Raw genomic sequence first — 15,726 nt, 5'->3', positions numbered from 1 at the left:
TGCTGGTATAGGTATATTATGCGTTTTTTTGTATGGAGGAGTGAAGTAGATTTGAAAACTTATTCAGATGGGTAAATTTTATAGATGGTAATATTCAATTTGACACACAATTCAGTTCCAATGAGATTTACTTTTTGGATTTGACTATAATGAAATCAGTGAACAATTTATAGACATCCATCTATAGAAAAATATCTGATAAGAATACTTAATTTAAAATAGGATAGTTCTTACCCCAGATCCCTCAGGCACTATCTCTCATATGGGCAATTTCTCAGATTAAGATGGAACTGAACCAAAGGTGATTTTGTACAGGAGTCTTGTGTACTTAGCAAACAACAGGACTCACAGAGAGAGGTGAGTAGCTGCAGAACCAGGATGAATGCTTTGGGGCAATACAGCTAAGTGTCTGCAGGATCAGAAGAAAAGCCCACTGGCCAGGAAAGTAGCTACAGAACCAGAGTGGATGCCCACAGAGCTGTATCTGTAAGCAACTACAGGATCAGGATAAGGGCCTATGGAGCAAGGTAAGTAGCTGCAGACCCCGGATAAATGCCAATGCAGCAGCACATGTAAGTATCCACAGGATCAGAAAGAATGCAAGTGTAGTAGTGCAAAGTATAAGTTAGTAGTTGTGGGGTCAGTATGATCTGGTACTGACTTTGACATGGAAATGGGAAAGTTGTCTCTTGTCCTCTTGTTCTTGTATTTTCCTGTCTGCTGCTGTCTGTACTGGAAGGTCTCTTCTACTGTTCCTGGAAGCCATCTTCTGATTCATCTCCTTGGTCTTCTAATAAGCTCACTGATCCCTCTCCCTTCCTGAAACCCTTTTGTATCTCCTGGTCTTTGTTCCTTGCCTGGTGCTCCTTCCAGCCACTCCTCCTGAGCCCCTTTGCTGCTGCTTTATCTTTCTTCTCTCCCTGTGCTTCCAGCATTCAGGCTTCTATCCTGTGCTTCTGCCCTCCCACCTCCTCTCTCAAGAGTCTTTGAGGGCACAATCTATGCATGTTTTGACAGAAAAAAGTCCTACAAATCTGGCTGAGGAATGCTGGGAGTTGTAGGACTTTTTTCTGGCTAAACATGCATAGGATTGTTCTCTAAACTGTTTAAAGATCCCTTGCCCTGATTCACTTTCCTTTTATTTACCGAGCCCTACCTGTGACTGGCTACTGTTCCAGAGAAACCTAGAAAAGTTCAGGGATTATACAGCGACTCCCAATGGCTCCTCACAACAGCACCATAGCCAAAGGGCTCTGGGTGGTTTACAAAGATCAAACCCCTAAAAATACATAATATAAAACCAACGTACAAAAATACAACAATTCTAAAACAATCAACAGTAAATCCCAGTACCCATTAGAAATAAACAAACAAACAAACAAACCTGGCACTGAAAAGATGACAACGTCAGTGCCAGGCAGGTCTCACTGGGAAGAGCATTCTGTAATTGGGAGGCCAACACCTAGAAGATAATATACTAGCTGATGCTTCCCTATGCAAAAACTCAAGTAGGGTTATTCCTCAGCATGAAACCTTAGCCCTATGCAGGCATTCAGTCTCTTTGTGTGTACGCAAGGGTGTGTACGCAAGCCCTACCCCAATATTCCTTTCTTTACTCTCTCACCCCCTGCCTTTCCTGTGCTAAGGGGTAAGGGCTGAAGAGGGTTTCAATTTATGTTGACTTGAATGCGAGTAGAAGCCTCAGTGTATCCAGAAACCCTGCTTTCTCATCAACACACGAAGGTTGGGGACTGAGTGTTGCTAGGGCTTTCATGCACACCCTCACCCCCCACTCTTTTAGCCCTCACGTGAGCAGGCTGAACATGCACATAGCACTTCTGACTAAGGAAAAATACCAAAATGTATCATATTGCTAATAATCTGTACCTTTCTCTCTGCACGTTTACTTGGGGTCAGCAAAGATGGATTAGATTTCATTCCTATGTCCCATTATCTTGCTAGATTTTCAGGGCCATGGGTCAAATTTTGCCAGGAGTTGGGACCATGGATTTTGTAAAAAAATTTGATCTCCAGTCTAAGCTATCGGGAGCTCTATAATGACACTTATGGGGAAGAGGTGGGGGAAGAAGAAATGTACAAGTATCTGTCATGGCCTAGCTTCAGAGGCCAGACAGGAACAGCACCCCCTAGGTGGTCTCATTATAGTTGGTTATGAAACACAGGTCTGATTTCACACATACTTTTAGGGCTTTTAATGACATTCATACGCAGTTAGTCTCTATTTAAAAATACATTTCATTTCTTATGTGCATAGTGTTGATTAAAAAAAAATTAAGTGCTCATTTTCTTTATAATAAGAAAAAAATCAATCAGCCATCTAGGTTTAAGAGTAAAAATTGAAGATTATAAAGTCATTTGGAACATCCGACTACCTGAACAAGCAGATGGCTTTCAGTTGTTTTTGTTTGTAAAGACAATTTAGGTGGTGGTTTTGTGTTGTTGTTTTAAAAATAGTCTCCTTAGGCAATCTGAAATGTCCTGTTATGAAAATTTAGAGTCTTTATTGAAGATGGTCCAAGTGAACTGGAGTAGGAAACCTTCCTGTGGTTTATTTTAAGACCTGTAAGATGGTCTCCTTTTCAGCTGAATCCAGATGCCTTTACTTGGACGAAGAATCAGTTCTGCTACAGGACAGAGTTCTTGACGTCTCTGTGCAGTTTCAACCTCAAAGTGCCGTAGGATGGTGGCTAGAACAGTCTTTTCTTCTATCTGTGCAAAGCGCTGACCTGAATATGAGTTAGAAAGCACTGGTCATTACGGTTAACCACAGCAATAATATTTATCATTCAACATGAACCACACTGCACTCGCTGACAGTGAGATCAGGGTCTCAGATTCATTTAGAGCACAATCCTATACATGTTAAGACAGAAAAAAAGTCCTACAAGTTCCAGCAGTCCCCAGCCAGCCATGCCCTTAAAAATTATTAAAACAGCTTTCTATCATTATACAGATGCTGAATCAAAGCCACCAAACTGGGTTGGAGTGTTACAGTCATGGGAAGTTGGGGAGTGAAAGACAGGAAGAGTTGGAAGGACCGATTGTGCTAGAGTGGGAATATCCTATGAACTACAGATTCCACATTCTTTCAACTTTCCTGTTAGGTAATTACTCCCTTCAGATGCTCCCTGCTACATATAGGGATGTACGAACCCCACTCACCAGTCTGCCTGCGGGTCCACAGGGGGGCGGGGGGAAGCGATCCATTCCTCCCCCCGGAATCCTCCGTGGAGCCGCTGGCCGGGTCCATCCGCAGCTGGACTTCCACCCGCTGCCGGTCTGCAGACACAAATGGTGTCTGGCGTAGCAGACGCCATTTGCGTCCCTGCTCTTTTCATTTGCATCCCTGCTCTTTTTGCATCCCTGCTGTTTTCGTGATAGGCTACGTAAATCTTTACGTAGCCTATCACGGCAAAGAGCACGGACGCAAATGGTGTAGCGGACGCTATATGTTAACCCATGCTGTTGTTGCTGTTACTGCCATTATCACTGTTGCTGGTTCTATTGTTGGCTTTTATTATTGTTTTTATGTTTTTATCACTTTTAATATTTTAACTGTCTTTATGTATTTTACTGCTGTAACCTGCCTTGGGAGGGCTTCTGCCTTGAAAGGCAGCCAAGAAATGTTTTAAATAAATAAATATGTGTTGCCTTTCCCAAGGTTTGTCTGGCAAATGATTGAACAAAATGTGGTTTGTTTTCTCAATTCCTAGGCTGTTTCCCTCCTCCTTTGCCTGCTCCCTCCCTGTATCCCAAATGCCTCTGTGGCACTGTAGTACTGGCATATAGAGTGGCTGGGTTGGTTTTTTTTTTAACTACTCTTGCCCACTGCCTCTGTAGCCTGGTGAAACAACCCATCAACAACCTATGGTTCTGGATTTGCATGTAATGATAACCCAGGGTTTAAACAACCCAGGGTTCAAAACCCAAGAACAAACCATGAGTTCTCTTTCTGGGAACCATGGTTTGTTAGTGTAGCCATGTTCACACATTATGACAACCCAGAATTCAACAATCCAGCTGCCGGATGCTGTGCAAAAGGGGGACTTGTTTTGCTCTCTAGAATAGAACTAAAATGTCTAATTGGAATATATTTTTCATGGATTTTTCAGTCTTGCTCTCAGTGCTAAAACAAAAATTTATTTTGAAAGATCTTACACAGGAACACAACATGTAGTACCATGGAGTTCAGAAAGCATATAGTTCTTCGACTCTTGTACGTACCAATACAGTTCCTAGGCCCAGCAGAGAAAGGTATGTAGGCATATGGGTTCCGTCCAGCTGAATTCTCAGGGAAAAACCGCTCCGGTCTAAATTCTTCAGGCTCTGGGAAGATGTCAGGGTCTCTATGCAGAGCATAAGGCAGGATGATGACATCAAGCCCTTTGGTTATCTTATATCCTCCTGCCAAAGAAGAATGTACGTGCATGAAAACAACACCTCACAAGACTAACTCCATTAGCACCAAGCTTACACCTGCTTGGATTACTTACTTATACAGCAGTCCTCGTTCAGAGTGCGGGCAAAAAATGGAACAGAAGGGAAAAGGCGAAGAGCTTCTTTAATAACACATTCCAGATACCGTAGTTTCTTCAAATCATCCATAGTGACATGATGGTCAGAATCACCTGATCAGATTAACAAGAGAAAAACATATGCTATTCAAAACCAATAAAACATGCATCCTAAACTTGAAGTTCTGGTAGCTATTTTAAACAGGGATGGAGGCGTTTTGGGTCTGGCCCAATTATTGCCATGGACAGAAGTTTTCAGTCAAGACATCTTCCTAAGCCAAAGGTTGTGATAAGGCAATGCACTGGCCAACCAGTACTGCAATGCTCCCTTTCTAGTGGCAAACCACATTGAAGTTGTAAAGACTACAGCATGAAGAACGTAAGTGCTCATAAATATTGAAAAACTGCTAAGGAAAGTTTTACTACAGCACAGGATTCCATGCACTCAGAGCTCTATTAGCCAGCAAAAAAGGTTTTGGTTTGTTTTTAATAGGGAATTGGGTGTAGTCCTTCCACAGTTGCGCCCACTTACAGAACTGACCCAGTGGGAGGAACATTGCTGGGGAAAGAGCCAGGATGCCTATGGATCACTGATCATACTTTTAAATGTCAGCTGTGAGCCTTTGCTGAGTATGCAAAGCCAGTGTAAAGATTTCCTGTTAAAGGGACTGGGTAATATTTATGAGCACGTAAATCAGGGGTGGGCCCTCCAGATGTTTCGGCCTACAACTCCCATCAGTCCTAGCCAATGTAGCCAATTATGAGGGATGATGAGAGTTTTGTGGCCCTCCAGATGTTCTGGCCTATGCTGCCCACCCCTAACATACATGTTCATACCATACTGCCCCCAGTTGATGCTAACATGTCCAGAGGAGAGAGAAACATACCCAAAACTTCATCCAATTCACTGTGAACTTTTCTTTGGGCTTCTGGATAACTTGCAAGCAAATAAATAGTCCAATTCATGGCAGCAGCAGTAGTATCATGACCCTAGGAAGAGAGTTCTACAAGTCTAGCTTTTAATAATAAACATTAGGATGATCAACTGTTCCAGGGCCTGAAAAAGTATTTCAAATCCTTTGACACCAGCACCATTTTTTGTCAGAGCGAATACACAATTCTCAGGCACACAAGACTGAAGGTCTCAAAATTTTATAGACAAAAATTTCCAGCCTTGGTCATTTCCTATATTTCAGGGTATGGCAAAGCGATGCTCCCAAGTCGCTCCCATGTCTGAAGATGTCTTGAGAGAATGGTTAATACACATATCTGGTTAATACACATATCCAGATGGTGTACGAAACATAGCCACTACTTGCTAAGTTTGTTTGTAGAGTTTGTATTTTATAAGATTGCCCCCGACAAAGGAGCTTGTCATCTCTGATACGTGTTGGGCTTAAATAAACAAGTTTCCCTTTGGCACCTTTGAGAACGCATTCTTCCTTTTGCTTTCTGAACATAGCTTGAAACACTTAATAGACAAAAATAACAGAGTTTTGTGTCACCTTCAAGACTAGCACATTTATTATGGCATAAGTTTTTGTGGACTAGATGCAACCGATGAAGTGGACACCAGCCCATGAAAGCTTATGCCATGATCAATATGATAGTCTTGAAGGTGCTACAAAGCTCTTCGTTGTTTTTGCTGCAATACACTAGCACGGCTACCTCACTGGAAAGGAGGACACAAAGTTCATTTCCTATATTTGTGTTCTCTGATCTTGCCAAAGACTCTTCTGCTCTCCCAGAAAGATAATCCTGCCTCCCCCCACCCCCGCTTTCTGCTGATTTATTTGGTTTTTCATTGTACCTTGTTCCGAAGGCTCAAACTTCTCAAGAGTTGTTCTGAATGAAATAGATGTGCCCATGGATGCCCACCTCTGGGTTGGGGCTACGGGACAAAGGGCTACACTGACACGTTCATGTGTGTATATCTACATATAGTGTACTATTTCATTCTTCTGAATAAAGGGAATTGAGGAAACATTCAGGGTTGCCTTTGCTTTTCCCCCTTTCCAGTTCCTTCACAGCTGCTAGGAACATGGGAAACTGCCTTATACTGAGTCAGACCATTGGCCCATCTAGCTCAGCATTGTCAACGCTGACTGGCAGCAGCTCTCCAGGGTTTCAGGCAGGATTCTTTCCTCCCCCTACCTGGAGAAGCCGGGGATCGAACCTGGGACCTTCTGCATGCAAAGCAGGTGCTCTATCACACTGAGCTACGGCCCCTCCACTGTTATTATGTTGTCACTGTGGTAGGGATGTGGAGAATCCCATCAGAAACAACAGCAATCAACAAGATGATGTCATTTTCTTCCATGCCCACTTCCCTTCTCAGACCTGCTTTAAACTGTAAGTTGATCATAGGTGAGCTTCAGGAATTCTTCTTATCGCCGCAACTGCCTCAGTAGCTCCAATAACCACCAGAGGGCGAAAGAACATACTACTGCTAAATTAATTATTTCACAGTACAATCTATGCACGACTACTCAGAAGCAAGACCCACCAAGTTCAATGGGAGTTACTCCCAGATAAATGTACATAGGGTTGCCTCTTAAAAAGCCTTTTTCAGTTATCCTTGGAGTGGATAGACTCACTGCTGAATTATATTCACTGCACTGCCGATAGTCAGGAACCTACCAACCCTGCATGTGTTTACACAAACGAGCACTAGACACTCATCTATTTCAAATCCACATTTTTTTCATGAATTCAGATGTACGCATCAGAATTTATTTCCCTGGCCTCCACTGCTGCTTGTGAAGAACAGTGGAGAACTAAGCTCCGTTAATGGTGAACCCCCCCAAACTAGTATCCTTCCAAATGTCTGCCGAAGTTTTATGCCACAAATCCCAAGTTTTATGCCACCACCCACAATTGTGGCACAAAACTCTGGCAGATGTTTGGTGGAGATACTCGTTTGGCGGGGTCCGTAGGTAACAGAGCCGGAGAGCTAGGTTGGTCAGCGCAAGAGTACTGCCTAAGGCAGGAACAGGGAACCTGTTTCAGCCCCGGGACCAAATTCCATTTTGGAAAGGCTCTCAGGGCCGCATTGCCGTGGTGGGTGGGGCTGAAGGCAAAGCGGTGGAGCCAAAAGCAAAAGGTGTGGGGCCCAAAATACCAGCATATTTTAGCTTAAACCTTTTACTGACAAAAGCTATGCTTTAGGAGAGGCATCTCAAAATTTTAATATGGGGAAACAAACTAGGCAAAAGCTGGGAAACTACCAAATGATGGATGATGGGGAGGAAATGGGGTCGGGCCAGGTGTGGCTACCTGGAGAACCTCAGAGAGCTGGTTTAGGACCCCAGGAAAGCTAGGCTTGGTCCCCAGTCCTGAGGTTCCCCACTCCTAGTATAAGGCAGTCGCAAGAGATATCAGAGCATGGGGCTTTTACAGACTTTATGCTAGACAGAAACACATGTTCGAGCATTTCTAACAATATGCTTAAACTAAGACGCTTTTTAGTTCGGAGTTAAGTTTAAGAGCATTATTTTAGCTCCCATGCTTATGCAGCTGTGTTGGGCCAGAACGAGAACAGCATTCTGGTGCACCAGTCAGAATAGGGAGTGATTCTTCCATGTTGACCTTAGCCTTATGCATTAGATTTGGCATGAATAAGTTTGCTGTGCCCCATTCTCTCAGTCTAACCTATGTCCCCGAATTGTAGTTAAGTACGCAATTAATGCTAACCTAAGGGAAATAGGTGAAGATACAGAAGAATGTATAGCAGTGCATTCAAGATATAATTATTGCCACATTTGCTATGTTGTCTGTGTATAAAAATATTTAATGTTAAATATTAAATTAACATTAAAAACGTAAACAGTAAAAAAAAAACCACCAGAATACTAAAAAAAAAAACCCATCATCCTGATCTCCTTGCAGAAAAAGTGGGATACAAATGTAATTAATAAATAACAGTCATAGTCCTGAATGAAATTTGCCTGGCATACTTTGAGATCCTCATCAGAGCCCTTTTTCTGGGTTCCTGCCATCTGAGGTGTGGCAGGTGGCTAGTGGGACAGAACATTTGGAATGTGCCCCAACTTTGGAATGCTCTCCCCAGATGCTCACTTGGGACCCACTCTGATGTCTTTCCAGCAAAAGCCCTTTTCATTTTCCTAGGCTTTTTCACCTTTTTTAATGTTTTCGATTTTGTTGTTGTTTGATTTAGAGGTTGCTTTTAGCAAGCTGTTTTTAGCTTCTTTTAATGGAATACTTATTTTATAGTGTCTTTTGTATTTTATGGTGTCTCTTGTATTTTATCTTGAGCCACCCTGATAATGTATTTGAAGGGCGGGTTGTAAGTAGCAAACAAACAAATCAATCAACTGAATTTGGAAAGCTGACAAACCAAAACCAGTAAATGAGGTACTTTAAAATGACAAGACCGCTAATAAAAGTACTAAAATTGTTCTTTAGGGTGTTCAAAGACCTTCATTTACATCAGCTTCTTATGATCCCTAAAATGACCCTGTCAAGTCAGTATCGTTATCTCCATACTACAGGGGTGCAGAACTACAGGGCCATAGGCCAAATCTGGCCCTTCTGGGATCCTAATCTGGCCCTCCAGAAGGCCACGCCCCCTTCCCCTGGCCCCAGCCCATTTCCCTCAATTACTTCCAAGCTTTGGAGCACTTTACCCCCATTCTCAGTGGTGGAAATGCCTCTCCTGAGGTTCAATTACTGGCAGTAGGAGCTTTAAGCTAAAATATGTTGGTATTTTGGACCTTTTGCCTTCGTCCCTGTCTACCACTGGAATGAGGCTGCTCAAGAACTTCTCCAAAATGGAAACCAGCCCTCAGACTGGAAGAGCTTTGACACCCCTGCTCTACTGCAAGTGGTGGGCTGTGGGACAGTGGCTCACCTAAGGCCACCAAGTGGTCCTACAGACAGCATGGGTGAGATTCAAACCAGTGGTTTCCTGAGGTCTCTCAGCCGCTACACTACACCATCACCCTCTACTGTGCATTCTGTACCTCAAACATGAATGTATCCACTTCCTCTCGAATGTCCCGGTAGCTTAACTTCTTCCCATCTTCGTCAGTGGCGTTCAGAAGAATATCAAGAAAAACTCTCCTTCCTTTGCCCCTCCTTTGCTCACCATTGCCATCAGCTTCACTCTTATGCTGCTCCAGTTTTTTTAGTTCTTTAACTTTTTCTGTGATCACCTTAGATATGGAAAAACAAAACACTGTATCGTATCTCAGCTTGTATGATGCAATGTGTGCTCTGTGCAGTGCCATATAAAATGATCAGCTATCTTTACCGGGCCCTGGACCTAGCGCTGTGTGCATTCTGCTGGCAAACAGAGAAGAGATGCAAGTACTGGCACTAAAGATGTCTATGCTGTGCAATCCTGTGTACATTTACCTGGGCACTTACATCTGCGTAAACACAGTAGGATCAAGATCAGGCTGTAAGTCATTTAATTTATCTGTAAAAGCCACCAGAAAGAAGATGCACTGTGTGAAATTGGATATCCAATGGGATAAATCTAGCAAGGCCTCTTTGTCCCCTCCACCAAAGAATGTAAAGTGACAAGTCCTCGTGGAAGCAGTTACTCTAAGCTAGTCGAGCCTTTCTTTCCACCATGGATTCAGAGGAAGCCATTAGTTGGAATTCAGTTTCGAGAAACCAGACCGCTAATTCAGGAACTGACCCTAAAATATTTGACCATAAGAGGAAAGGATAGGCAAGGGACTTTTATGGAACTAGTAAACCTTGAGTGTACCCCAGGTCTCAAGTGTATGGAGACACTTAGAATCATAGAATCATAGGGTTGGAAGTAGGGATGGCGGAGAATTTCTCCCCGAATCTTCGGGAGGCCGAGCGCAGACACATTCGGCCCCCCGAAGTTGGTTGGGAAATTCTCCGCCGGCCCCTTGCCCCCCCCGGGACGGGGCTTACCTTCAGCGAATGTCCCTCTCGGCGGTGGGTCCCGGCGGCGGTTTGGCGGCATTTCGTTGCGGGCGGGGGCGGCAGCCGGTCTCCTGACCGGCTGCCGCCACCGCCATTGCAAAAAAAAAAAACTAAAGTAAAAAAAAACAAAACACCTGTGATAGGATATGTAACGATTTACGTAGCCTATCACGGCTAGATTTCCAAAGTCAGCCTTGATAGGCTACGTAAATCGTCACATAGCCTATCACGGGTGACTTTGGGGGGGAAAAAAAAAAGCGCATACGCAAATGGCGGCGTCCATGGGGCGCTGCCATTTGCGTTCCTTATTTTAGCACGTCTAGTCTACGTAAAAATTTACGTAGACTACGGCGAAAATAAGGGCACGCTATTTGCGTTGCCCTTATTTTTGCTGTAGTCTACGTAAATCTTTATGTAGACTAGACGTGCCAAACTAAGGAACGCAAATGGCGGCGCCCCATGGGCGCCGCCATTTGCATATGCGCTTTTTTTTTTTCCCAAAGTCACCCGTGATAGGCTACGTGACGATTTACGTAGCCTATCACGGCTGACTTTGGAAATCTAGCCGTGATAGGCTACATAAATCGTCACGTAGCCTATCACGGGGTCTTTTTTTTTTTTACTTTTTGTTTCGTGGCCGGGGAGACGGGGCTCTTCTCCCCGGCCTGAATTTCGGCCGGGCGAGGCAGGGCGCCTCCCCCCCCGGCCTGAATTTCGGCCAGGAGAGGCGGGACGCCTCCCCCCCTTGCCTGAACTTCGGGGGAGAAGCGAAGCACCTCCCCCCCACCGCAAAGCCAAGCTGCGAAAAGGTAAGTGACTTTCGTACATCCCTAGTTGGAAGGGGCCTACAAGACCATCGAGTCCAACCCCCTGCTCAATGCAGGAAGCCTGATTCCCAGGCGGTCTCCCATCCAAATACTAACCAGGGCTGACCCTACTTAGCTTCTGAGATCAGACGAGATCGGGCGCATCCAGCCCTTTGTTTGTTCTGGTGGTGGTGTTAACAAATCGGAGCCAGTGAGGCATAGTGGCTAAAGCGTTGTACCAGCAAGGCCTGGGTTCAAATCCTGACTCGGCCGTGAAGCTCACCAAGTAGCCTGAAGGTTCAGTCATTTTTTTCTCAACATAACCTACCTCACAAGCCTGTTGTGAGGATGAGAAACCCCCAAGATGCCACTTTTAGCACAGGATGATATCCAAATGTGAGGGATGAACGCATGGAATAATATAAGTACCAGATAATGAGGCCTGGGAGAGCCATAACTGAATCTTGGTTAAATGTTTTAACATTTCTGTCTATGCACTGTTATGTAAAAGGAAAATGCTGCAGCTCACACTATCAGTGAAGTGGTGAAGTATCTTCAGGTTCCTGGAATGTTCTCTTCCTTCTTGGAACAGAGGGTAAAGAAGCTCAGGCCAAAGCCACGGCGACTTCTGTCTGTGATGAATCAAGTCGCTCATCCTAGGGCAACAAATAACGGTGCTGTTAATCTTTCAGTGAAAACGTGGGAAAGTATGACAAACAGCCTGAATTTCCTGCTACTGGGCTGAGCAAAACAGAGCATTGTGTTAAACAGACGATAAAAAGAACCTGTTTACACATTGCGAAACGGATACACATAGCTGGGGCAGTGCTGAAATGGCAGGCTGGAGGAGCAGCGAAACCCCCTCCCTTACGCAAATCCAGCTTTCTCCAACCTGGTGCCCTTCAGATGTATTGGATTGCAACTCCCATCATCCTCCAGACAGTCCGACACATCTGGGGGGCACCAGGTTGGAGAACACTGTGCTAAGATGATAGCCTTCAACGTGAACGGCCTTCTGCATAAGCACCCCACACGCATGGGGCTGTCTCCAATATTAATTCTACTCCGTATTAGTCTAACATTGGATACAACCCACAGAGGCCCAGTTCACGCAATCTGTCTCCCAGCATGGCGGCCGGGGCAGAAATCATAAAAAGCCATTGTCTGTGTGAGTTCGTCATGCAGGCAGCCAAGTTCACACTGAAGGCTATCTGGGTGGAAGAGGAAGGACCTTCTCTCCAAACAGCCCTCCAGCAAAACTCATTGCTGATCAAAGCTCTACGGCAGGTGTGAGGAACCTCAGGCCCAGGGGCCAAATCAGGCCCTCCAGGATTCCCCAAGCCACACACCCTTCCCCTGGCCTCACCCCTTCCTCTCAGCCACCAATTGTTTAGCGGTTTCCTGGCTTTTGTGCAGTTTTTCTGCATTCTAAAAGGTTGAAATATCTTTCCTGAGGTTTAGTTACTGCCAGTAAGAGATTTAAGCTACAGTATGCTGGCATTTTTGTAATTTATTTCTGCAGTTTTGGCTCCACCCCCTTTGCCTTCAGCCCCGCCCACCAGAGGAATGTGGCCCCCAAGAGCTTCTCTGAAATTGAATTTGACCCTCAGGCTGAAAGAGGTTCCCCGCCTCTGCTCTATTGAAATAGATCATCGCACACTGACACGTACCTACAGACAGCTTGGACATAGTCGGAATCCTTATTGCTTTGTGCCCCTACTTTCTTGCCCATCGCTGTTTCTAGAACCAGAAGAGAGAGAGAGGTTGGTTAAAGAAGGCTTCACCTACAAACTGACAATGGGCAGCAACAGAAACAGAGGGCGCTGCCTTATACTGAGTCAGGCCATTGGTCCATCTAGCCCAGTTCTGTTGATACTGACTGGCAGCGCAGCAGCTGTCCAGGACTTCAGACTAGGGATGGTGGAGAATTCTGCCACGGACTCCAATGAGGCTGGCTTCTAAAGAATCTGGCCCCTCGGAGTCCGTGGCGGAACGGACCACCCACCTCCGCCACCCCGCAAAGTTTCCCCAGAACGGCTCCTAACTGCCACCAGCCGGGTCTGGTCCATCCGCTGCTGTCCTGTGGAAGCAAATGGTGTCCGGCATAGCAGACGCCATTTACGTCCCTTCTCTTTGCCGTGATAGGCTACGTAAATCTTTATGTAGCCTATCACGGCAAAGAGAAGGGATGCAAATGGCGTAGCGGACGCTATTTGCGTCCCTGCTCTTTGCCGTGATAGGCTACGTAAAGATTTACGTAGCCTATCGTGGCAAAGAGAAGAGACCCAAATGGCATCCGCTACACTGGACGCCATTTGCGTCCGCAGACCGGCAGCGGGAGGAGGTCTGGCTGCGGATGGACCCGGCCGGCGGCTCCGCGGACTCGCTGCAGAGCGGAGCTGGCTGCGGAGAATTCCGGGGGGAGGGACGGATCGCCTCCCCCCGCCCCCTGCGGACCCCCCAGCAGACTGGCCTATTCAGGTGTTTTGATTGTAAAGGATTTCCAATCGCAGGGAGGATTGTAACCTTGTTCAGTCAAACCCACTTACAATCCCCTTTTGCTCTTTCCAGCTCAACGCAGAAATGTTGGAGTGGAGGGAGCAAAGGCAGTGTGCGTGGACCCATAGACACTCCACACATACAATTTAAGAACACCTGACTAGGGCTACTCTCTTCCAGCATTCCCATGCCCCTTTTCCTCTAGTATGTATATCCATGTGTATGCCTGGATACATCTGATTCTTTTCTCCTCTCTCAGTTGAGATTTTAAATCCCTGTTCTATGCCACAGATGAATGAATCAGCATTTAACTGAAAAGCAAGCTATAAAATAAATTTGAAATGTAATGTGCCTTATGTAGATAACAAAATGTAACTATATGGCTGTAAGGAAAACCATTATTTTGGTCATTTATCACAATCAATTTTATTCTCCCAACATAAGAGGTGGAATTTTTAGACCTCAATTATTATTACATTTGCATAGCAATCACTGGGCAACCATCTGGACTTACCACAGATTATATCAAGGGCACAGAGTGTGATGTATAAAAAGCAATCAAACGGCTCTTTGTCCACATGTTTTTCAAGTTTCTGAACAAGGATATTGGCTTGTTCATTCATCACCTCGAGGAAATTGGCTAAGATGGTGAAATGGAAGGTTGGAGTTAACATTTTTCTTCTGGATCGCCATTTGCTTCCAGTGCTGCAAAACAAAGAATTGTGAATAATCTCTCTCTACACAACCAAATCCCATACAAAGGGCAGTAAATACATTAAGGATGCAATCCTATGCATGTTTAGACAGAAAGAGTCCCACAACTCCCAGCATAAGCAGAATGCTGGGAGTTGTAGGACTTTTTTTCTGCTAAACATGCTTAGGATTGCACCCTAAATGTATTTGTTTTATTATAGTGAACATTACCAGTTCTCAAAACTCTGACTTTAGTTTTACACTCTTCCCCTCCAGCACAGCCACCAGGAGGAGCATAGAACCTTTCCCTTCCAGTTTAGATTAACCGCAGCTTGTTGTGTTGTACAAACTGGGGAAACAGTGGTTAAGATTAACTATGGCTTGTCTGAAACAAGCCAACATCAAACCCCAGTTTACAAAGCCAGTTTGTTGCAACAAACTATAATTAAGATTAAGCACAATTTAGGGTCAGGACTACATGCTAAACCAGTTTTCCCTAACCTGATGCCCTCCCAATGTGTTGGACTACAACTCCCATAATCTCCAGCTAGCAACTCCCACAATTCATTGACCTATTTTCAGTGTTTAGTTAGATTATGAACAAAGAAAAAGCAGTTGCGCATCTTGAAACATTATTCCAGCGATGATAAACTAGGTAGCTTGATCTTCATTATTGGGAGAAACAGGAAATTAAAAAGGTGGTAGGAGGAGTAGAGTTTGGGTGGTTCTCGTGTGCCTCAACCTACCCCTGCCCCCATCCCCACCCGCTGTCCCAACCGTGCTGCTATTTGGTAGAATTGATATTTCACTCAGTTTTCCAGTGCTTTCCGGCACAGGCACGATTATCATGCGAGACACAAAGGTTCTTGCTACGCTGGTTAGGTGATTAAGGGAGTTATAGTTCAACACATTCCGGAAGGCACCAGATTTGGGAAGGCTGTGCTAAGATGTGGTTAATTGAAATTGGAAGCGAAATCTCTTCTTCACAGCTGTGTTGGAGAAGGAGGGCAGGGGAAGCCAGATGCTTGCAGCAGGTAATTTTCTCCAGGCTAAACTATGGTTTAGCAAGACATCCACGTGCCTCCCTTGTGTTGTGGGTTTCAATGGAAATCCTGGATTAGCCAGCAATGAGGTGCCCCTTCCTGGGGCTCCTGTCTACCTCGCCCCTTACATTCTTCCTGCTCCAGCTCCCAGCCCAAAGCCTCCAGTAAACCAGTTCCATGTCCTGGCTTGAACTCAGCATCTTCAGCCTCCAGACTGCATACACT

General features: G+C 45.0%; 1 protein-coding gene across 1 annotated transcript in view; it reads right to left on the bottom strand.

Moving 5' to 3' along the window:
* Nucleotides 1-2,187: 2,187 nt before the first annotated feature.
* Nucleotides 2,188-15,726, bottom strand: part of CYP4V2 (cytochrome P450 family 4 subfamily V member 2) — a 45,389-nt gene continuing 31,850 nt past the window's right edge. The window contains exons 6-13 of the mRNA XM_084859773.1: nucleotides 14,280-14,470; nucleotides 12,937-13,006; nucleotides 11,796-11,922; nucleotides 9,518-9,709; nucleotides 5,423-5,525; nucleotides 4,515-4,649; nucleotides 4,246-4,425; nucleotides 2,188-2,747 (exon numbers count right to left, since the gene is read on the bottom strand). Coding sequence (XP_084715899.1) covers nucleotides 2,575-2,747; nucleotides 4,246-4,425; nucleotides 4,515-4,649; nucleotides 5,423-5,525; nucleotides 9,518-9,709; nucleotides 11,796-11,922; nucleotides 12,937-13,006; nucleotides 14,280-14,470 — 1,171 coding nt within the window. The 3' untranslated portion in view covers nucleotides 2,188-2,574. The remainder of the gene's footprint in view (nucleotides 2,748-4,245; nucleotides 4,426-4,514; nucleotides 4,650-5,422; nucleotides 5,526-9,517; nucleotides 9,710-11,795; nucleotides 11,923-12,936; nucleotides 13,007-14,279; nucleotides 14,471-15,726) is intronic.

This window comes from Heloderma suspectum, chromosome 5, assembly GCF_057233095.1.
Source record: "Heloderma suspectum isolate Gila_16-S chromosome 5, 16-S_ref, whole genome shotgun sequence".
Taxonomy (NCBI): domain Eukaryota; kingdom Metazoa; phylum Chordata; class Lepidosauria; order Squamata; family Helodermatidae; genus Heloderma; species Heloderma suspectum.
Note: the sequence above shows the minus strand (reverse complement) of the source record. Positions and strands in the feature narration are given on the sequence as shown.